The 24,132-nt window shown below is 39.4% G+C and overlaps 1 protein-coding gene across 1 annotated transcript in view; it reads left to right on the top strand.

Moving 5' to 3' along the window:
• The first annotated feature begins 13,470 nt into the window (after positions 1–13,470).
• The window catches only part of SLC6A11 (solute carrier family 6 member 11), a 174,503-nt gene continuing 163,841 nt past the window's right edge, over positions 13,471–24,132 (top strand). Inside the window, exon 1 of the mRNA XM_036737659.1 lies at positions 13,471–14,127. Within this exon, the coding sequence (XP_036593554.1) occupies positions 13,905–14,127 (223 nt within the window). The 5' untranslated portion in view covers positions 13,471–13,904. The remainder of the gene's footprint in view (positions 14,128–24,132) is intronic.

Genomic DNA, 24,132 nt, shown 5'->3' with positions numbered 1-24,132 from the left:
ACTATTTGGGAAAATAGGTGAAGAAGGAGTCCTACCAAATTCTTTTTATGACACAAATATGGTACTAATACCCAAACCAGGTGGAGTCAAAACAGAGAAAGAAAATTATAGACCAATTTCTCTAGTGAATATTGATGCAAAAATTTTAAATAAAATATTAGCAAAAAGATTGCAGCAACTTATCACAAGAATAATACACTATGACCAGGTAGGATTTATTCCAGGAATGCAAGGCTGGTTCAATATTAGGAAAACTATTAGCATAATTGACCATATCAGCAACAAAACTAGCAGAAACCATATGATCATCTCAATAGAAGCAGAAAAAGCCTTTGACAAAATACAACACCCATTCCCATTAAAAACACTAGAAAGCATAGGAATAAATGGAACCTTCCTTAAAATTATAAATAGCATCTACCTAAAACCATCAACAAGCATTATTGGTAATGGGGATAAGCTAGATGCATTCCCAATAAGATCAAGGGTGAAACAAGGATGTCCATTATCACCCCTACTATTCAATTTGGTACTAGAAACGTTAGCTGTAGCAATAAGAGAAGAAAAAGAAATTGAAAGAATTAGAATAGGAAAAGAAGAAACTAAATGTCACTTTTTTGCAGATGATATGATGATTTATTTAGAGAATCCTAGAGAATCAAGTAAAAAACTACTTGAAATAATAAACAACTTTAGCAAAGTTGCAGGATATAAAATAAACCCACATAAATCCTCAGCATTCCTATACATTACTGAGAAAGCCCAACAGCAAGAGATAGAAAGAGAAATTCCATTCAAAGTTACTGTAGACACTATAAAATATTTGGGAATCTATTTGCCAAGACAAACCCAGGGCATATATGAACATAACTATGAAACACTTTTCACACAAATGAAGTCAGATCTAAATAAATGGAAAAAATATCAGTTGCTCATGGTTAGGCCAAGATAATATAATAAAAATGACAATTTTACCTAAATTAATCTATCTATTCAGTGCCATGCCAGTTGAACTACCAAAAATTATTTTACTGAGCTGGACAAAATAATAAAAAAATTCATCTGGAAAAAGAGAGGTCTAGAATATCTAGGGTATTAATGAAAACAAATGCTAAAAGAAGGTGGCCTAGCCATACCAGATATTAAACTGCACCACAGAGCAGCAGTTATCAAAACTACCTGGTACTGGCTAAGAAACAGAGGTGTGGATCAGTGGAATAGGATAGGAATACAAGATGGAGAAGTCAACAACTATAGCAATCTACTCTTTGATAAACCCAAAGAGGCCAGCTTCTGGGATAATAATTCACTATTTCACAAAAACTGTTAGGAAAATTGGAAAATGGTAGGGCAGAAACTGGGCATAGACTGATGTCTTACACCATATACCAAAATAAAGTCAAAATGGGTTCATGATTTAGGAGTAAAGGCTGATACTATAAGTAATTTGGAAGAGCAAGGAATAGTTTACTTATCAGATTTATGGAAAAGAAAAGAATTTATGACCCAACAAGAGATAGAGAGTATTACAAAATGCAAAATGGATAATTTTGATTATGTTAAATTGAAATGTTTTTGTACAAAAAAGGCCAATGCAACAAAAATTAGGAGGGAAGCAGAAAATTGGGAGAAAATCTTTACAACTAGTATCTCTGATAAAGGCCTCATTTTAAAATATACAGGGAACTGAGCCAAATATATAGGAATACAAGCCATTCCCCAATTGAGAAATGGTCAAAGGATATGAACAGGCAGTTTTCAGAGGAAGAAATTAAAGCTATCTATAGGCATATGAAAAAATGCTCTAAATCACTATTGATTAGAGAAATGCAAATCAAAACAACTCTTAGGTACCACATCTCTCCTGTCAGATTGGCTAAAATAACAAAACAGGAAAATGATAAATGCTGGAGAGGATGTGGGAAAATTGGAACATTGTTGCATTGCTGGTGGAGTTGTGAGATGATCCAGACATTTTGAAGAGTAATTTGGAACTACGCCCAAAGGGCCATAAAAATGTTCGTACCCTTTCACCCAGCAATATCACTTCTAGGGTTGTATCACAAAGAAATCACACAAGCGGGAAAAGGACCCATATGTACAAGGATATTTATAGCGGCTCTTTTTGTGGTAGCCAAGAATTGGAAATCAAAGGGATGCCCATCAATTGGGGAATGGCTGAACAAGCTGTGGTATATGAAGGTAATAGAATACTATTGTGCCATAAGAAATGGGGATGATACGGACTTCATAACTACCTGGAAAAATCTACACAACATAATGCTGAGTGAGCGGAGCAGAGCCCCGAGAACATTATACCACAGATACAACCACAGATAAATGGATTCCGTGAGGACCAACCCTGACAGACCTCGCTCTTCTCAGCAACACAAGGTACAAAGACAACTCCAAAGGACTCACGATGGAGAATGCGATCTACATCCAGAGAAAGAACTATGAAGTTTGAATGTAGATTGAGGTACACTTCATGCTTGCCTTTTTCCCCCTTTTTTTCTTCTCTTTTGTTTCCATTTTTGGGGTTTTTTTTGGTTCTGTTTCTTCTCTGTCATGATTCATTCCATTGGTCATAATTCTTCTCCACAACTTGACTAGTGTATAAATTAATTCAATGCAAAGTTATACGTGGTAGTTATATGAGATTCCATGCCGTCTTGGGGAGGGAGGGGAGAAAATCTGGAACCCAAAATTATGTAGAACCATGTGTTGTAAACTAAAAATAAAAATAAAAAATAAAATAAAATAAAAAAGAAAGAAATTCCCCAGTGTATACCCAGATTCTCTGCAGTATAAAAGCTTCTGACAGGAGTCTTACTTAACGCTTTTCATTCTTCATTTCTCCAGATGGATAAGGATTAGTTTTTATTATCTGCTTCATATAGAAAGAGCACCAAAGCTTTCACAATGTCATTTTAAAATCATCTAGTTCAACCTGCTCATTTTATAGAAGACACATTGTGATTACCCAAGGTCACCCAATGAGACAGTGGAAGAACCCAGACTAGAATCTGTGTATGCCACTGTAGTCTTCTTTTTACTAGGCTTGTCCAAAGGCTCCTAAACCCATCTCTGGCTCTGTGGTACACACCTTGAGGTATAGCACCCAGCTTTCCAGGGGTAACTTGCTATGTTTTTATACAAATAAGGATCATGATTTCTGTTCTCTGTAACAAACAATACCTTCCAGTTTGTGCCCAGCAGGTCATTGCCCTGTATGGCCATGGCTACATAGTAGGCCAATGTCCTGAGGGAAAAATCCATAATGAGTCAAGGACCCTTTTCTGGGTCATGCCTGATACAGAGTAGACTGGTAGAAGTTTTTCAAGCCTGAATGGACCTTGGAGACTCTCTAATCCAATCTCTTCATTTCACAAGAGAAGAAATGGAGGTTTAGAGTACACAAATGGTCCCTCACTCAAGATTAGGGTTTAGATTCAGAGGGCCTGATTTCAACTATTGATCCTCTGCAATTTACAATTTTTAAAAATTTTATTTTTTATTTACGTAATAAAACAAGCATTTCCATAACATAATACGAGGGAAAATGATTGTATATGAAGCTGCAAATCTGCTATGCACAACTTGCTATTCCATTCAAATATGCAACAAAATTATTATTTGAATTTCCTTTTTTCTCCTCCCCCCCCCACCCCAGTCCTAGAAATGGCTACCAGTAGACACAAATAGATATATATGTAAAATTATTCTAGACATACTTCCATTTATCCGTTCTTTCTCTGGATGCAGATAGTGTCTTTCTTTATATGTCCTTTATAGTTAATTTGGGAATTTATAATAGTCAAAATGACTTATTATTTCAAGGTGATTCCTAAAACAATATTGCTCTTACTGTATATAATGTTCTCTTGGTTCTGCTCATTTCTATCATTATTATTTTGTGCAAGTCTTTCCATGTTTTTTCTAAAATCATTGAGTTCATCATCACAGTTTATGTGATCTTGGTAGCTATTTCTCTGGGCCTCGATTTCCTCCTTCATAAAATGAGGGGCTCCTAATATTGATTCTTGGAACACTCTTATGGCCACAGTTCTTTTTAATTGAATTTAATTCAACAAATATTTGTTAAACACTTACTTTTTGCCAGGTGCTGTGCTATGTACTAGAGATAAAAAGACTAATAAAAGGAAAAGAGAAAAGAAAAGAAAGAAAAACCAACAGTTCCTGCCCTCCAGGGGCTTGCATTCTTTGGGGGGGGGGGAAATGGAGAAAAGGTGCACACAATCTCCATTTCAGATCTCTAAGTTTATTCCCTATTAGTGGCAAAACATCCCCCCCAGTAAAGTAAAATTAAAAATAATTTTAATATGGACTTTTATAAAAGGCTATTTAAACATCTAAGTAAATAAAATCCATTGTTTTTTATCCATGCACATATATCCTCTCTGACTTCCAATAAACTCTAATAGATTGGTCAGGTCTGATTTCCACTTACAGAAACTAACCAATCAACCAAAATGTATCTATTAGGCACCTACTATGTACCAAGCCCTGTGCTAGGTACTGGAGATTCAGATACAAAGAATGAAACAATCCTCACTCAGAAGGAAAGAAAGAAAGAAAGAAAGAAAGAAAGAAAGAAAGAAAGAAAGAAAGAAAGAAAGAAAGAAAGAAAGAAAGAAAGAAAGAAAGAGAGAAAGAAAGAAAGAAAGAAAGACAGAAGGAAAGAACAGAACAGAATAAAAGAGGGAAGGAAGGAAGAAAGAAACCAAGTACTACATTTGTTTCCTTGATCCTTCCTTTACCATTGGCTTACTACCATGGAAAGTCGACTCACCATTCAGTATTGTTCAGAGTCACCTCTGGAATCCTTCTCCTGTTGGCAGTCAGCCCACCTCTCAGCACAGTGCCCATCTGTAATGGCAGGTTGCACATGCTGGCCAACTGTTACAATTTCACCCTTGAGTTCCTTCAAAGCTCCCAGGTGTATGCTAGCTAGTCCTGAGGCTGCAACTGAGTGGGGACCACTGGGCACTCTGTGCAGTTGTCACTGCTCTCAGTCTTAAATGGGGGAAAGGGAAACTCACCAACATTATTCTTTAGTCCAGACGGAGGCAAAGAATCTATTGAAACTCTATTATCACATTGTCATTAATGAACATGCCTTTTACATGCAATCAAGTTAAAAAGCTGATCCTCCCTGCTTGGTTTCCATCCATGGGTATGTTTGAAGGATCTCTTATTACTAGCTTTATAGTCCCTTCCAAAGCCAAAGTATCAACTACAATTAATTTTACTTTGCCTGATTTTTAGTTCACATCCTGTTCTTCCTCGTTGTTCCTATCCGTCATTGTACCATTTTTGAAAGATGCTGTTTTGGACATGGCGATCAGTTTCAACAGCATTATTTAATTTTCTAAATAGCCATATAGGATTGTTTTGTTTAGTTTTTCCCTCAAGTGACTTATCTTTTATTTATCCAAGTAGTGTTTTATCCAAGTAGGTTTTTTTTAGGATCCAGCATAGCGCTTAGCATATGGCAGACACGAGAAGTGTGTTGTAGTGGAAAGAGTCCTGGCCCTGATATTCACCAGCTTTGTGACTGTGGGCCAGCCACTTGTTATCTCTGGACCTTAGTTTCCTCATCTGTAAAATGGGCACACAAAAATAGCTCTCTAATCTATCCTCCTCTCTTCACAGATAGGAAACTGAGGCCCAGAGAGGTTAAAAGACTTTCCCAAGGTCATACAACTACTATGTCAGATTGATATCTGAACCATTCAGATTTTAGAGCATAAAGCCCTTTGTGTATTCAGCACCAAGTAAATCTGCTGTCTCTCTTGGTACATGACTGGACGTCTCCTCTATCAATCATCCGTGTCTTTGATGATGCCTTTTTGCAGGCATGTAATTGTTGGTAACTTAAATGCACTGTGAATCTTCCCATTGCTCTTTGGATTTGAGGATTTTCCTGAGAGACACGTGCTCCACTTGTCATATAGACCAGCCAACACCAGAGGGCAATTTAAGGCAAGCCTGAGCTCTCTTTGGCTCTCTTCCCTTAGCTCTGAATCCTTGGGGATGGTACACTTTCTCTCACTGATGTAGAAGTACAGATGAATACCCTCCAATAAAATGATGGGTACATCCTACTGAGGAAACTCCTTCCTTTCAAGCTATACCTACAATGTGCTACCCAACTATTCAAGCCTCCATGCATAGGCTGAACAGATGTTTAAAGGAATTTGATAAATTGCAACAAAATGTAAACAGCAAGTGATAGATATTTTAGTTGTATTCTCACTGGCTTCTGCTCCACTATTCCAAGAAACACTGTTCAGATGCAATATTCAAACCTCCCTGCTCTTGCTGGTCCAGGAAAGGAGAAGCATCAGCCAACCACACAGCCCAAACCAGGTGTTAACATTCTGGGCTTAATCCCAATTTTCATTTGCTCTCTGCTGCTGTTATTTGTTCACCACATGAAGGCTGGCAGGAAGCTTGATCTTTTCCCTAGAGTCTTCTAGGGATCACTCATTAGCTTGGCCAGATGGAAACCTACTGGCTTCTCTTGGTGAAGCAAGCATCCAACACTATGAGACAAAAACACAGAGATGAAATGGATTAGAGTTTTCTCATAAACAATCTTCCAGATACTTCTGTTTTCAGATGTCATTGTCACGATTCCATCAAACCATATTTGTTAGAAAGTTTTTCCTTATACCTTATTTAAATTTCCCTCTGTGTAACCACCACCTATTTCTCATAATTCTGCTACCTGGGGTCAAGCAGAACAGATTGAATCTTTTACCTACAGGTTGAAACCAAAATACTTGTGAATAGCCATTATGATCTCCTCCCCTCCCAGCTCCCCTTATTTTCTCCAGGTTAAGCATTCTGTTTGGTCAACTGATCTTCAAATGGCATGGTTTCCAATCTTCTCACCATCACAGGAGGTTACTCTCTTCTACACATGTGCCAAATTGTCAATGTCTTTCATAAAATCCCTTACAGAACTGAACACAATGCCCTAGAAGTGATTTGACCATAACAGAGTACAATAAGACTATCACCTCCCTCTACCCTGGGGTTCTTAGTGTAGGATCTATGAATTTGATTAAAAATATTTTATACCAGCAATCTGCCATATAATTGGCTTTCTTTATATTTGGTGCATTTAAAAACATTACTCTGAGAAAGGGTTCATGAGCTTTTCCAGACTTCAAAAGGGATCCATGACCGCAAAAAGGTTGAGAATCCATGCTCTATCTTAACATTTTTCTTCCATTAAATCATGCTAATGTTGAATTATATTTTATGGATGTCGTGTTACCCTGGAAACTCACACAGAGTTTCCATTGCAGTCAAACCATGTCTTTTTTTAAAGCATGACCTGTTTCAAAACTATAACTTCTCATTTTCTACTTATTCATTTGATTTTTTCAAACCAAAGTGTAGGACTCTACATTTATCCCTGTTAAATTTCATCGTATTAGATTCTGCCCATTGTTCTAGCCTGTCAATATGTTTCTGGATTCTGATTTTGTCATGTAACATGTTAGCTATCCTTGCCAGCCTGATGCCATCCACAGATCAGAGAAACATACCATCACATTCAAAATAAAAATACCAAACAGTGAAACACTAAGGATAGATGCATGGAGCATTTGCTCTAAAGACCTCCTATCAATCTGGCATCACCAACAACTCACAGATTCATAGATGTAGAGCAGTAGTAGACCTCAGTGGCAGTTTAGTCAAAACTCTTCATTTTGCAAATGATGAAACTGAGGCCCAAGGAGGTCAAGGATTTGCCCAACACAAGTAGGAAACATCAGGAATGGGAATTGAACCCATGTTCAGACTCATTGCTTGCTCCATTGTTTTTCAATCCTTCTCCCTAATACTCTCCTCTAACCCACATATTTCCATTTTGTACTCATGAGAAATTTATCAAGAGAAAAGTTGTCAAATGCTTTGCTGAATTCCAGGTGTATGATGTTTATAATATTCCCTTGATCTACCAGAGTAGTAACCTTGTCAAAAAAATAGAAATGATGGTGATGTGACCTGATTTCTTCTTTATAAACCCATGCAGTCTTATGACAATCATCAATTCCTTTTGTAAATATTAACAAACCATCCTTTTAATAACGTATTTTAGAATTTTGTCAGCAATTGATGGTAAGCTTACTGATTTATAATTTGATGAATCCTTCTTTCTTTAATCTCTTTCTTAAATTGCAACATTTGCCTGCCTCTAATCCTATAATTCAATGGGTTGTTGAGTTCCATGTGCATCCACATCAGACTCTTTAGATCCAGCATCATGGTGGCAGCTGTGCTGTTGGAGAGAAGGTAACACATAATAATAAATACTTATATATTAATAAATGAAGAGTTGGACATGACTGAAACAACTGAACAACAGTAGAAATCATTTAATAACTCTTGAATTCTTCATGATTTTTCCAGGATTATTTCCAGGATACTCAAGCATTGTGTTAGAGTTCTCTCATTACCCTGAGGTGTAGCTTGTTTGAGTCTGTTGCCTTGAACTCATTGATAGCAGCCAAATGAACACTCATTTACTATGTCCTCACTTATCTCGAGTTTTAAATATTAACTATTGTCATTTTATCTATTTTTTGTTTTCTCCTGTGGTTTTATCCACTGTATCTTATTTTAACCATGTTTACTATTTTTACTTTCTCCTTCCTCCATGAAATACCATTTGCCTTTTTAGAGAAAAGAGAAGTACAATAGGATTGGGTAGTCTTACAGTCTCTCTGTGGTCTCCTACTTTTGTCCCATCAATACTGTGTTGTTCTATCTATCCAAATATCTTATCCCAACATAACTTAAAATTATTTTGGTTATCTGTAATATTCATAGCCTCAACCTATTCTGAGATTGTGCATTCAGGACTATTTTTACAGAATAAGACTATTCTTTGCACTCAAACTTTGTTACCATCTCTTGTTTCTATGTTCTGTATATACCTTTTTTAAAGCTCAATTGGTTGATGAGTTCCATGTGCATCCATATCACTCTCTTTAGACCTAGATCATGGTGGCAGCTGTGCTGTTGGAGAGAAGGTGACACATAATAACGATGTTATAAATGCAGAAACAAGACTTGGCAATAGATTAGATATGGGGTGAGTTAGAACGAGTAAGCAAGGATGACACTGAAGTTGCAAGTCTGTGTGATTGCAACAATGGTGGCTACCTCAATAGTATTACAGAAATTTGGAAGAGTGGAGAGTTTGGTAGGTAGCTGGTAATATAAGATGAAGTCAAGAGGCCTAGAGATCTGAGAATCATCTTCATAGAGATGAAAATTGAGTCCATGGGAGCTGAGGAGATCATCAAGTGATATAGTATAGAGGAAGAAGAGAAGAGGGTCAAGAACAGAGCAATGGGGGACACTCATGGTTAGGGGGCACAACATGGAGGAAGAACTAATAGAGAAGACAAAGAAGGAGCCATTAGTCAAGTGGGGGGAAACCTAGAGAGAGGAGAGCTATCGAGAAGAAAATGACTGATAGTGTTAAAGGTTACAGAGAGATCAAGAAAGAGGAGGATTGAGAAAAGACCATTAGATTTGTCAATTAAGAGTACATTGGTAACTTTGGAGAGAGCAGTTTCAGTTGAATGATGGGGGCAGCACGTATCATCAATAAACACAAACATTTTAGCATGGTAAGAAGACTCAGAAAGACTATGAAAGAAATTGTGAAGTTCTGTTATGGATAGGTGGGCTTTTAAATGTGTGTGCATACGTAAGGATGTCATATGATTTAACATGTATTTGAAAAACTGCAAATTGGCCAATGTATCTGGATTGTGGACTGTGTGAATGGGAGTAAAGCGTAAGAGGACTGAAAAAATGCAGGAAGGAGTCAAGTTATGAAGAACTTTAGATGACAGATAGAAGAGTTTATATTTGACCCTGGTGATCAAAAAGAGAGAATGGAATTTATTGAATAGAGGTCATATGTAAGGTTTAGAAAAATGATTTTGGTGGCTACAGTAGAGGCTGGTTTAGAGTGCAGAGAGACTTGTGTCAAGGACAACAATTAGAAGAATATTGTTATAGTCTAGCCAAGAGAGTATGAAGGATAGGTTATGTGTATGTGTGTGTGTGTGTGTGTGTGTGTGTATATATATATATATATATATAAAATATGTATACATGTATATGTGCATGTATGCACACACAAATATAAAACACTACATGTGTATGTGCACATGTATACGTGTGTATATGCACACACATATTTGTATACGTATGTTGTGTGTCCATATACGTGTGTGTTGTGTTATTTTTGCATTGTGTTTTATATATACATATATATAAACACAACACACTTATAATATTGGGAGAGCAGAAATGACAAGATTTAGCAAAGAGTTGGATATGTAGGGTGAGTGAGGGTGAGGAATCAAAGATAAGTCTGAAATTTTGAGCCTGGGTGACTCAAAATACAGTTATTCCCTTGACAATAGTTGAAGAATTGAGGAGGGGTTGGGGGGAAAGATGATGAATTTCTGTTTTGGACATATTGAGTTTGAGATATGTGTGGGAGACAAGTGACTGTAGCTCAGGAAATACGCTTTTGTTGTTCATTTGTTTCAGTCATATCCAACTCTTTGTGACCTCATTTGGGGTTTTCTTGGTAAAGCTACTAGAGCAGTTTGCCATTTCCTTCTCCAACTCATTTCTACCGATGAGGAAACTAAGGCAAACAGAGTTAAGTGATTTGCCCACAGTCATACAGCCAGTAAGTGCCTGAGGGCAGATTTGAACTCATGAAGACGAGTCTTCCTGACTCCAAATCTTGCACTATGCCACCCAGCTTCCAGGAAATATGCTAAGGTTGGATAAATAGATCTGGGAGTCATGTGCATAGAGATCATAATTAAAGATATGGGAGGTGATAAGATCACCAATGAGACAGGATAGGCCAAAAAGAAAAAGAGTGTCTAAGACAAAGCCTTAAGAGACACCTACAGAATGCAAAACCAGCAAAGAGGACTGTCAGAGAAGTAGGTAGAGAAAGAATAGTCTGACAGGTAGGCTGAGAACCAAGATAGTACAGTAAAATGAAAATGGTGAAAGGAGAGTGAATCCAGAAGGAGGAAGTAATCAACTGAGTCAGGGAGCTTTAGAAGGACGAAGAATGAGAAAAGGCAATAGACCTGGCATGAAGAGATCATTGGTAATTTTGGAGAGTTGAATTTTCAGTTGACTGATTAGATTGGAAACAGAGGGTTGAGAAAAGAATGAGAAAAGAAAGTGTTAGATGGCTTTTTGATGGAGTTGGCCATGGTGGGGAGGAGAGAGAAAGGATAGTAGCTAGCAGGGGGTTAGATGAAGAGGAGGTAAGATGGGGTTGCTCTCAAAGAATGGCCTCCATTATTTCAGTGAAGTATGAAGAGGTCCTCAGCTAAGAGGGGTATGTGGGCTGCGGTTGGGGGCAATGGGAGGATTGAAGAGAAATGAGAAGGTTTGCAGCTGCTGCTGTAGAGTCTCTGATAGTGAACTGATTAGGGAGGAGCAGGATGATGGCCTTGTTGCACTGAGGGCCTAGTTGAGATCAGCTAACATAAATTTGAAGTGAGACCCAGAAAGATTAAGTGCCTAGCCTAAGGTCACCCCAGCAGAAAAAGTCAGAGGTAAAAATTTATAGTCCTTCTGGCTCTTTACAGTCTTGCCTCCAAATGAAATGTCTGTACAGTAAATATGTATAAAGCTTTCTAGAGCATATATAAATAAATTAAAACAAGAGTCTTGTAACTAATTATATCCATTTCATTTATTTAAAAAGCTCTGGGAAAGACACATTCCAGGCTGGGGACACAAGTTGTGGGAAAAGGAAGAAACCTCTAGGAAGAGATAAGGGACTGGATGGGTGGGGAAATTGTCTTGAGAATGCCAGAGGAACAGGGTTTGATGGATGTTTCCAAGCACATTAGAAAGCTAACTAGAAGTTTTTACACAGTCCATTGCAAATAATAATCTTCAAATAAGTGATAAAAGAGCTTCAAATGTGAATCAGTTTAAGTCAAAGACTGGCTGTGTGTTCTTCTGAAAAAGATATGTTAATAATGCAGCTTTGAGAACCACCCCCAATGACTTTTTAAATGACCCTCAAAGGTGAAATGTTCGGTTATCTGAAAAAAAAAAAAACAACTTCCTTTTCAATGGTATAAAATATCCTAGCACATTAACATCTTTTTTTGGGGAATCAGTAGATTTTAGTTGGGAAATCAAATCAGATACCTACTGGTTGTGTGACCAGCTAGGTGACCCAATAGACAGAGAGTGCTGACTTCAGGCACTGTCAGTATGATCCTGGGCAAATCACTTAACTTCTTCCAGCCTCCATTTCCCCAACTATAAAATAAGATTAATAGTAAAACATACCTCACAGGGCTGCGATGAGGATCAAATAAGATCATATTTTTATTAGCACTTAGCACAGTGACTGGCAAACAATAGGTGTTTAATTAACATTTGTTCCTTTCTCATAAGAACGTTACTTAACTTCTCAGAAACTGTTTTCTCATTTATAAAATGGAGATAACACTTGTGCCACCTACCTTCCAGAGTTGTGAGGAAGAGGTTGTGTAGTTTAAGGGCTAAAATTATTAGTCCAGTGTCTCTCGTTCTAGGGAGTATGCCCAAATGATAGTCTCTACGTCTGTGACACTAAGTTGTGAGAGACAAGAGAGCTGGGACAAGATGAAGGCAGTAGACAATGTATTAGGGATCGTTCCCAGATCCTGCAGGTGAAAGCCAAGTGGTAGGGGTCTAAGGGCAATTGACGCAGAGGTGATGGCGGAACTCTGGTCTCCATCCACTGCACCTGGGCCCACTAAGCATCTTGGAGAGGATCTCACCCTGCTTCTTTTACAACGCATTGCCAGCCCACTCAACCCTGCCCCCCACGAGAGGTGGGTTGCAGGGAAGGGAGTGGAGAAGGAAGGGCTGTTGTACATGGGGAGAGGGAAAACTGGTCAGGCCACCGACTCTGCCATGTTCTCCCCTGGGTTTGCAGACTGTGGGGTTCGGGGGCGGGGAGCTGTCCGCGCTGCATCCCGCGTTGCGTCCCCTCCCTCTCTCCCAAGGCAAGAAAGGGGCTGATCGCGAGCAGGGCCCAGGCTAGGTCTGGGACGAATCTGGTAGCGTCCCGGTGAAGCCACCTAGAAGGCTGGGAGAGATGCGTGCCTGTGGAGACTAGGGGCAGGGGACAGGTCTGGCTGCTCCGCCACTCTCCGCGGGTGATGCATTGCCTGCAGAGTGCGCTGGGAGCAGCCACATTCGTGGGTGAGAAACTGAGCTGCCCGAGCCAAAGCCGGGGAGGGCGCGAGGGGAGGAGGGAGAGAGGGAGAATAAGAGGGAGGCGGGAGAGCTAGTGCACCCGCCCCCGCCCCCACCGCCACTACGGGGCTACCCCGTTAAGCCGAGCCGAACCCAACCAAGTCCGTAGTAGAGACGAGGCGAGAGGAGCAGAGGGGAGGAGACGGGAGACAAGCTAAGCCTGAGGAAGGCTGCCCACCCTGGATCCCCAGCGAAGGGCTCGGGCCGTGCGCTCCCTGAGCTCGCCAGATTCTGTGCCTTCCCCCGTCCCTGGCACGGTCTCCCATCCTGCCAACTTGTCTTCCCCCGCCGCCCATCTGCCCTTTCCACGCCTCCCGCCCTCCAGGCCCCCTCCCCCTCTTCCTCCTCTCTCCCCCCTCCCCAGTGCCTCCAGAAAACCCAGCCCTCCCGGGGCGGCCCCGCAGTGCCAGGGACCCGGGGAGCCACCACCGCCAGTGCGCTCTTCCGATCCGCTCTCGCCCAGCACCAGGGCTGCCAATCCGCCCGACCGTCCCAACGTCGGTCCGACAGTCCCACCATCGGTCCGTGCGCCCGGAGCCATGACCGCTGAGAAGGCGCTGCCCATAGGCAATGGCAAAGCAGCGGAAGAGGCGCGGGACCCCGAGGCCTCCAGTGCCAGCCTGGTGCCCAGCCGCGACAAGAAGGTCCATGAGCGGGGCCACTGGAACAACAAGGTGGAGTTTGTGCTGAGCGTGGCGGGCGAGATCATCGGGCTGGGCAACGTGTGGCGCTTCCCTTACCTGTGCTACAAGAACGGAGGAGGTGAGGGAGGGGCGCGCGGGGCAGGAAAGGAGGGGTCTGAGGCCCTTGGTCAGGATTCTACTCTAGCAGAGCCAGGAGCTGGAGGAAGGGGGGCTGCGGAAAGGGAAAGCGTCGGAAGGGGGAAGAGGGGAACTGGGAGAGGGGAGGTGTCCTCCACTTAGCCCTGCCGGGACGGGACACTCACTCTAGGGAAATATCTGCTGACTGGCCACTTTCCTACCTGAGAGTAGTTTACGTGAGTGTGTTGCTGCGAGACATATCTGCGAGAGAGACTTGAATGGCATTGTCTACAATTAACACACCCACCCCCACCCCACTCCCCATCACTTATATAGCCTTCTAATGCTAGCCCAGCGCAAAGTTAAGTTCCTTGAGGGCAGGAACTATTTAATTTGGGTCTTTACAATGCCTGGTACATCTTGGGCATTTAATACAAGCTTGCTCTTTTGGATTGGACTATGATTTGCACCACAGAAACCTTACTTTTGAGTACGAGAATACACACACTTGAAGCCAAGATTTTTATTTTTTAACTGATCGTACAGAGACACACACTTACATTTAGGCAAAATTACCACCTTGGTCTACCTGTAAATATCTGTCGAGATTTCAGGTACACATCTACCCAGATCCCAGATATTGTTTGGCCATTAAAATACTATTTAATCTTTAGAAAGAAAGAAGTGTACTTCCCTGACCCACCCCTTAAAAAAAGTTGTTAATTCACTCTCTCAACCGTGTTAATTTCATATGAGGTATGGTCAATTCCCAATCCCCTTCCCATCACCACCTCAAATAAAATCCCTGTCTATGTATGCCTGAGCAATAAAGTGGTTCACTGTATTTGAAAGCATGCTGGAGAGGGAAGAGGGTTAGGAAAGGTCCATAAGAGGTTAAAGGTCCATAGAAAGAATCCCGACTCTGGAGTCAGAGAATCTGGTTCTAATTCCTGCCTCTGATGGTTACAATCTGTGTGGTAAGTCAATTAATCTCTGTGGGCCTCAGTTTTTTTCATCTGTAAAATGAAGGGGCTGAAGCTGCTAGCCCTATAGAACCCAACTGACCAGGTTGTTGTGAAGATAAAAGGTAACATTTGTACAAAGACGTTGCAATCCCTGGGCTCATATGTGTGTCTGCTAGTAGTGGTAGGAAGAGTAATAAAGGCAATCTGGTGTCCTAGTATAACCAGTCAGTCAGTCAATAAGCATTTATTAAGTACCTACTGTGTGCCAGGCACTTTGTTAAGGATTGAGGACCACAAAGAAAGTCAAAAGGTAGTCCCTACCCTAGAGGAGCTCACAAGGTAATGGGAAAGACAATGCGTAAACAATTATGTACATTATGTACAAACAAGCTATATACAAGATAAATAAGAAATAGCCAACAAAGGGAAGGTGCTAGAATTAAGAAGAACTGGGAAAAGTCTTCATATAGAAGAGGAAATTTTAGCTGGGACTTGAAGAAAGTCAGAAACCAGAGAAGAGGAGGAAGAGCATTCCCATGGAGAACAGCCAGTGAAAATGGTTGGAGCCTAGAGATGGAGTGTCTTAGACTGAATATCAGGAGACCTGAGGTACATTCATGACCACTGGTAGCTGTGTCATCTTAAGCAACTTCTTTGACTCCTCTGGCCTTGGCTGGCTGGTTTATTTCTATGCTGTCTTCTAACATGTTTTGACTATGTATGGAGGGAAGAAAATGACTTTTCTAGGCATGCTGCTGAGCCTTCATTTCCTCAGACCTGCTCGCCTCATGACAGGCGATGAAAGAGAAGGAACTTTAATTAGGGGAGGGTAGCAACAAGTGGCTCAATCTGTCCTTGTCCCATTCCACCCCCACCCCACCCCCCAAAAAGTGCTTCAAGGTCTCAGCAGCTGTGAAGGAAATATCACAGGGGGAAAAAATGGAACTTCTGCCACCCCTAGTGTTTTCCCTTCACCCCTAGGAGGCTTGCACAGTTGACTCAGGGAATCCATAACTAAGTGAATATTCCTTCTGTAGACTAAATAATATGCCTTTCTACTAACATATGTATTACTATTTTTCAAATGTTTATAGATATTGTTTTGATGAATAAATGTAAATTTATGAATTTCTCAATCCACAGATACTAAATAAAAAAACTATTATCATACAGAGGTCCAACTTCTAAAAAAACTACCAAAAGGTCCTACTACTTATTTCTTCCCTAGAGGACAGAAAGAATAGCCAGAACATGAAGCCCATACAGAAGACAGATTTCTCTTCAATAGGGATAAGAGGGACCAGTTGACTATCTGTGCTCTTTACAAAGAGCCTCATAGTACCCAAAAGTTACATTGACTGGATAGCTCAAAGAGGTGGTTAGGTGGGTACCACTTTGAGGTGATTGTTCAAGTCTCTTCCTTCTGCCAGTATCAGATTTCTTATCCATAAAATGATGGGATTTGATTAGATACTGCATTTCCAGGCCCTTTACTATTCCACCTTGGATGTATAGCGCTGTGGAGATGGTACAGTGAGTCTTAGCTAGTCTTGCAAAAACAGCCACCCACAGCAAAAGCAAAAGAAGGCACTTAATTTGTTATTATTTAGTATCAGTGTACTACTTGGGACTACTGGGTCCAATTTTTTATTTAGCAATTATTTGTAAGGCTTTTTAAAAAAATAGATTTCATGGTGAAGAAATAGAGTCATCAGGGATCAATAAATTCAGTCCCGGAAAAAGAAGATGATTCACAGTTAGAGCTGAGTTCAAAATTTGCCTCAGACACTAGCTGCAAATTTGAGAGAATCATTTACCTTCTATCTGCTTCAGTTTCCTCATTTGTAAAATGGAGAAGTGTTTTGCAAACCTTAAAGCACTATACAAATCCTAGTTACTATTAATATTGATTTTTACTATTGTTACTATTTTACTATTATTGTAATACATGTTATGTTTCCCCTAATTACGTGTTAAAACAATTTTTAAATTTTTGGAAAGTTTTGAGTTTCAAATGCTATCCCTCCCTCTGTCCCCTGCTGTCCCCCTTGCTGAGACAATCAATGTTTATTAACTATTTGAACACTCTTCGGATCTTAATGAACCGCCACTTGTCAGGACACCCATCTGATAGAGTACTCATTGGAAGTTGCCTCCACCACCACCAAAAAAAAATCCCACAAACCTTGTTTGCATGATTTCTACAAGATTTCTACAAACCCACCGGATGTTTTTTCCCAATTTTGTTATAGTGACACTGCCTTAAAAAAAACCAAACACAACACACTCAAATAGTTCATTTTGCATATAGGATGTTTTCCATCTGTCCAAAGCCTATTTCTCAAGGCTCTTTCTGTGCCAGTGGAATGGTGAGAACAGAAGAGAAGGGCCACTTCTTGGTTTGAGCTGTTTTCTTTTGAGACTTGCATAAATAGAGCAAGTTGATCTGAGTCTGCTCAGCACTGGTAATGAGGGGGCTTTAACAGTGTTTGTATGAGAGCTAGGTCTGGGAAGCAAAACTGCCGTCCTGCCTTCTGCTGTGAGAAAGCCATTGCCAATGCTCTGATTCTAATCTCTGAGTTATCCAATTTGGTGTCATGTCAAAAACCTCTCCTTATTATGTCCTAGTACTGGGTATAATGGGTGAAGGAACATAGAAAGTCCTGAGTTCATCTCCTGCTCCCCCCATCTCTCTCATCTCTCTCTCTCTCTCTCTCTCTCTCTCTCTCTCTTTCACATACACACACACACACACACACACACACACACACACTCACACACACGCTATGAGACCATGGAGAATGCCTTCACCTCTCAGTATCCCACACAGGTCTCTAAGTTACAGATGCCTTGTCAATTTGAATAAGGGGGAAGCTTCCAACAACAAAGATCGAATATCTGGACCAAAAGATAAATTTTAAAAACATTGTTTTGGAGAAAATAATAGCAAAACAGTTAACTCATCCTCTGCCAAAATGACTGCATACACATTTCCTGTATTCTAAAATAAGTTCTATAATACTTTGCTATGTGAAAGAAAAGGGAGCTGGTAATTAACCAATTAGAAAAATTTTGCTTTAATACTTTGGTGCTCACTGCCACAGCAGGTTTCCAAATTCTAGCATAAAAATACAGAAGGAAAAGTTTCACTGAGAAAGTCCAATGGCATTCTATAGTGGGAAAAGCTCTCATAGAGATCCAGGAGACTTCAGCTCAGCCACCGACTTGCTCACTCCAGTAAGACATTTCACTACTCCTGTCTTATTTTCTTCATCTATAAAAGGGGTTGGATAAGAGGATCTGTAAAGTCTCTTCTCCCTCTGTAACATTTGCATGATTCTAGGTATTTTGCTTTTAAGCTGATGTCCCCAAACATTCCCTTGGGTGTATGTGCACACACATGCACATACATGTATAGACATATGTTTATGTATGCACGTATGCCTATATTTTCATCTCGGATGGGTTGTCAGAAGGACCTTTTAAATATGTGTTCTCTTGTCATTGAACTGGACAAAGGGCTTTGGGTCTTATTAAAAGCTCAAGATGCATGGTTAGATCACATACTAAATATCAGGTGGCATTTTGCTTTTAAAAAATTACATAATGATGTACAATGTTGAACCACTTCCCCCAAAATGAAACGCAACTTTTTTTTTTTTTGCTTAGCAGAGAGATGGCACTTATCGATTTTTTTCTATGTTTAAACAAATTTACTTGTTGAATCACTTTAGCAAGTCAGTGTAACTCTTGGCTAATGTGAAATATTGAAATGGGTTTGACCACTGAAAAATTCAGAGATTAGGTTTACTCATTGTAGCATCAACTGAATGAAGAGGACTCTTTTGTCTTGAAGGAACTACTGTCTGCCTAGGCAGCCAGCAGATGGCTAGATCAATCATTTAATTGACAGGCATTTATTAAGCACCTATTTACACCAGATGAAGATGATACAAAGATTAAAAGGAAGTAGTCCCTAACCCCCAAGAAGCTTACATTCTATCTAGCTATTAGGTAACATCCGTACTCACCAAACAGATTAAAAGAATGAGCAGAGGCACAAAGATATATGATTTCCTCAGTAGTTCCATGAGATACAGAGATTAAATGAACTCTCCAGGGTCCTATTGCTAATAGTGACAGGTGAGATTTGAACTTAGTTCTTTCTGTCTCTAAGCCCAGCATTTTATCTATTCCACCAATATGCTGCTTCTATAACCAGAGATTAAGCCCTGTTTTTTTAAGGTGACTTACTTCGGTGCAATGACCTTCATTTGACAGATTGTTTTAATTTATTATATAGGTGGAATGATTCAAAGAATCCTGCAGAGAGAGAGAGAGAGAGAGAGAGAGAGAAAGAGAGAGAACAAGAACCACTATTTCTTTTCTTTAAAGATTTATTGGTACCTTTTTTCTTTAGCAACATACTCATTTCTCAATTAACCATACTTCCCTCCACCTTAACTCTTCTTTGTAACAAGGCAAAATAATTAAGGAAAACCTGTTAACAAAACAAACATATCTGGCAGAATATGTAACATTCCACTCCCATAGTCCTCTCAACGGAATGTGTTTCAGTATTTGTTCTCGAGGACTAACATTGGTCATTGTAATTTATCTGAATTCTATCATCTTTTATTGTTTTCATTCACATTACTTTAGTCATTGGGTATATTATGTATCTAGTTCTATTTAATTCACTCTATTAATTCTAACTCTATTAATTCATGCTATATTAGCTCATACAAGTTTTTCTACAATTCCCTGAATTCTTTAAATTTGTGGTTATAGTGGTATAGTAGTCCATTACATTCATGCTCCAAATTTCTGCATCTAGTCCTCCACTTATAGACAACCTTTTGTTTATAGTTTTGTTTTGTGAAGAGATGCATATTGCACTGCCACACACACACACACACACACACACACACACACACACACACACACACGTACGCACGTGAAATGCTTCTATGGATATTTCAGTATATATGAGACCTTTCTTTCTCTCATTGACCTCTCCAGATTATATGCCCAAGTAGGTGAGTCAAAGGATATAAACAGTTTCATTGCCCTATTCCAAATCCACATAATCTCTTTTTAAACAAATATTTTAGTTTTTATTATTTATTTTAAGCATTCTTTTCTTTTAAAATTTTGAGTTCCAAATTATTTCCCTTTCCCCTCATCCTCTCCTACACTCACTGAAAAGGCAAGCAATGTGATATCAATTGTACATGTAAAATCATGTAAAACATTTCCACATTAGCTATATTTCCAAAAAGCAAGAAAAATGAAGGTGAGAAAATTATATTTTAGTTTGCACTCAGAGTTCATCGGTTCTCTCTCTGAAGGTGGATAGCATTTTTTCCATAATGAATCTTTTGGGTTTGCCTTGGATCATTGTATTGATCATGGTAGTCAAGTATTTCACAGTTGGTCATCATCACATTACTAATACTGTACAAAAAGATCTCCCAGCTCTTCTCACTTCACTTTGCATCAGATCATATATGTCTTGCAATGTTTTCCTGAAACCATCCCCCTTGTCATTTCTCACAGCACAATAGTACTCCATCACAATCATATGCCACAACTTGTTCAGCCATTCCCCAATTGTTGAACATTCCCTTGATTTCCAACTCTGCCACCACAAAAAGAGCTGCTATAAATATTTTTATACATATAGGTCTTTCACCTTTTTCTTTGATCTCTTTGGGATACAGACATAGTAGTGGTATTACTGGATCAAAGAGTATGTACAGTTTTATAACCCTTTGGGCATAGTTCCAAATTCTTCTCCAGAATGTTTGGACCAGTTCACTACTGAAACAATAGTTCATTACTGTACCTATTTTTCCCTCATTCCCTCCAGAATTTATGATTTATGGTAGCACCTTAGAGCTGTTTTAATTTGCCTTTTTCTAATCAACAGTAATTTAGAGCATTTTTTTCATATGACTATAGATAGCTTTGATTTCTTTTGAAAACTGCCTGTTCATAAGTTTTGATCATTTACCAATTAGGGAATGGCTTTTATTTTTATAAATTTGACTCAGTTCTATAGTTGGTACATATTTGAGAAAGGATACTTTTATCAGAGAAACTTATAAAAAAAATTTTATATTACTTCATTGTCTGGTACCTCTTAGCAAAATGTAGTTCCCATGATTATCCCTTTTAATTAGACCTATTTTTGCTTTTGCTTTGTCAGATCATTATTGATATCCCCTTTTTAAAATTTCTGCTGAAATAGATTCTACTCCAGCCCTTTGTTTTAACTCGGTATGTGTCTTTCTGTTTCAAGTGTGTCTCTTGCAAACAACATATTGAGATTATAATCTGATTTATAATCTACTATCCACTTCCATTTTGTGGGTGAGTTCATCCCATTCACATTCACAGTTACAATTACCAACTGTGTATTTCTCCATTCCATTTTCTTCCATTTCTTCCTCTCTGCGTATGTCTTTTATCCTGTCCCTTCTCAAAAGTCTGTTTTGCTTCTAACCACTGCCTCCCTTAATCTGTCCTCCCTGTTATCATCCTCCTTTCTTTTATCCTCTTCCCTTCCTAGTTCCCTATCAGGTAAGTTACGTTTCTATACACAACTGAGTGTATATATGAGTGTGAGTGTGTGTGTGTTTGTATTTTCCCCTCTTTGAATCAATTCTGATGAGAGTGAGGTTCTAGTATTGCCTTCCACTCCTCTCTATTTTCCTTTCCCATATAAAAGCTCTTCCATGAACACTTCTTTTGTGTGAGAAAATTTCCCCATTCTACCTCTCTTTTCCCTCTTTACCCAGTGCATCCCTCTTTCTCACCCCTCACTTTTTTTGGAAATTATTCCAACTTAATCAATTAATATCCATGCTTTCTGTCTATGTGAACTTCTTTTAGCTGCTCTAATAATGATAAAATTCTTAGGAGGTACATGTATCATTTTCCCACATAGGAAAGTAAACAGTTTAACTTTATTGAAAATCTTATGATTACTCTTTTATGTTTACTTTTATATGCTTCTCTTGAATATTGTGGTTGAATGTTCAGTTTTCTATTCAGTTCTGCTCTTTTCATCAGGAATGCTTGAAAGTCCTCTATTTCATTAAATATCCATGCCCCCCCAAAGGATTATACTCAGTTCTCCTGGGTAGGTTATTCTTGATAGTAATCCTAGGTTCTTTGCCTTCAGAGTATCATATTCTAATCCCTTCTATCCTTTAATGTGGAAGCTGCTAAATCTTGTGTGATCCTGACTGTGGCTCCACAATGTTTTAATTGTTTCTTTCTGGATGCTTGGAGTATTTTCTCTTTGGGATTTTGGTTATAATATTCCTGGGAGTTTTCATATTGGGAGCTCTTTTAGGAGGTGATCAATGGATATTTTCAATGCCATTTCTCTCCAAATCTAAGATATAGGGGAAATTTTCCTTTATAATTTCTCAAAATATGCCATGTTCTTTCTTTGATCATGGCTTTCAGGTAGTCCAATAATTCTTAAATTATCTCTCCTTGATCCAGGGGTAGTGAACCTGTGGCCTCAAGGCCACATGCAGCCTTCTAGGTCCTCAAGTGTGGCCTTTTGACTGAGTCCAAATTTTACAGAACAAATCCTTTTATTAAGGGGATTTATTCTGTGAAGTTTGGATTCAGTCAAAGGGACACACTTGAGAACCTAGAGGGCCACATGTGGACTTGAGGCTGCAGGTTCTCTGACCCTCTTGATCTGTTCTCCAAGTTATCTGTTTTTCTGATGAGATAGTTCACATTTTCTTCCATTTTGTTTAATTCTGTTGACTTTGTTTTTATTGTTTCTTGATTTCTCAGGGAGTCATTAGCTTCTACTTACCCTTATTCTAATTTTTGAGGAATTATCTTTTAGTAAGATTTTGTACTTCTTTTTCCATTTTGCCAATTCTGTTTTTAAGGAGTTCTTTTCTTCAGTGATTTTTGTGCCTCTTTTACCATTAGGCCAATTCTGTTTTTAATATGTTCTTTTAAATATTTTTCATGCCTCTTTTTTTTCAAAACCAAAGTGTTAATTCCATTTTCATAATTTTCTTTCGTCATTCTCATTTCTTTTCCTGGTTGTTTGCTCTACCACTCTCATCCTTCTTTAACTCTTTCAGGAATTTCATGTTGGGTTTGAATCCAATTAGCATTTTTTTATTTGAGGCTTTGTTTGTAGCTGTTTTCACATTGTTGTCTTCTTTTGAGTTTGTGTCTCAGTCTTCCCTGCCATTGTAGTAGCTTTTATGGTGAAATTATTTTTGTCATTGTTTGCTTATCTTTTCAGCCTATTTCTTAACTTTAAACTTTATGTTAAAGTTGGGTTCTTCTCACCTGGATATGGCAAGCCATTGTCCCAAGCTTCAGGCTTTTTTGCTGCTGTTTTCAGAGCTAGTTCTGGTGGGGGTGGGGGCGGGGTGCTGCAAGTTTTTGGTGCTTGCCTGGGAGAGGTATAGTCATTGCTGTCCTGGTTGACACTGAACTTTACCCAGTAAGCAATCCTGGTCCTCTGCAGCCACAAGTGCTAGCACTCTCTTTGCCTTGGAATGTGACCAGGGCCCCTGCTCCCTTTTGTCAAATTCCCATTCCTCTTCTTCACTCTGGAACTGTGGGCAATAGAGTTGCTCATCAGTGGCAGCTGTACCCAGTGCCAACATAGGGTCCTCTGTAATCTCTTTCTGAACAGTTGTCCAACTCCCTTACTGTCTCTAGGCTGAGAGCTCCTGAAGCTGCTACTGCTGTTGCTGAGGTCACTTGTTGCTTCCATGTTTGTGAACGCCAGACAGGTTTCCATCCTGGTATCATAAACTTCACCTGCTGACCTCCTAAATTTTCTTAGCCAGGAAAAATGTCTCACCCTGACCTTTTGTTGGCTCTGCCACTTCAAAACTTGATTCGAGGTGTTATTTTAAAGTTGTTTGGAGGAAAGCGTTGAAAGAGTTCGACTGGATTGCCTCTAATCCTCCATCTTCCACATAATCACTTTTTCCAAATGAATTAAAAGTCAGCTTTATTGCACCCTCTTTAATACTTTT

The sequence above is a fragment of the Trichosurus vulpecula genome, chromosome 9 (genome assembly GCF_011100635.1).
Source record: "Trichosurus vulpecula isolate mTriVul1 chromosome 9, mTriVul1.pri, whole genome shotgun sequence".
NCBI classification, from domain to species: Eukaryota; Metazoa; Chordata; class Mammalia; order Diprotodontia; family Phalangeridae; genus Trichosurus; species Trichosurus vulpecula.
This window is presented reverse-complemented; position numbering and strand designations above follow the sequence as displayed.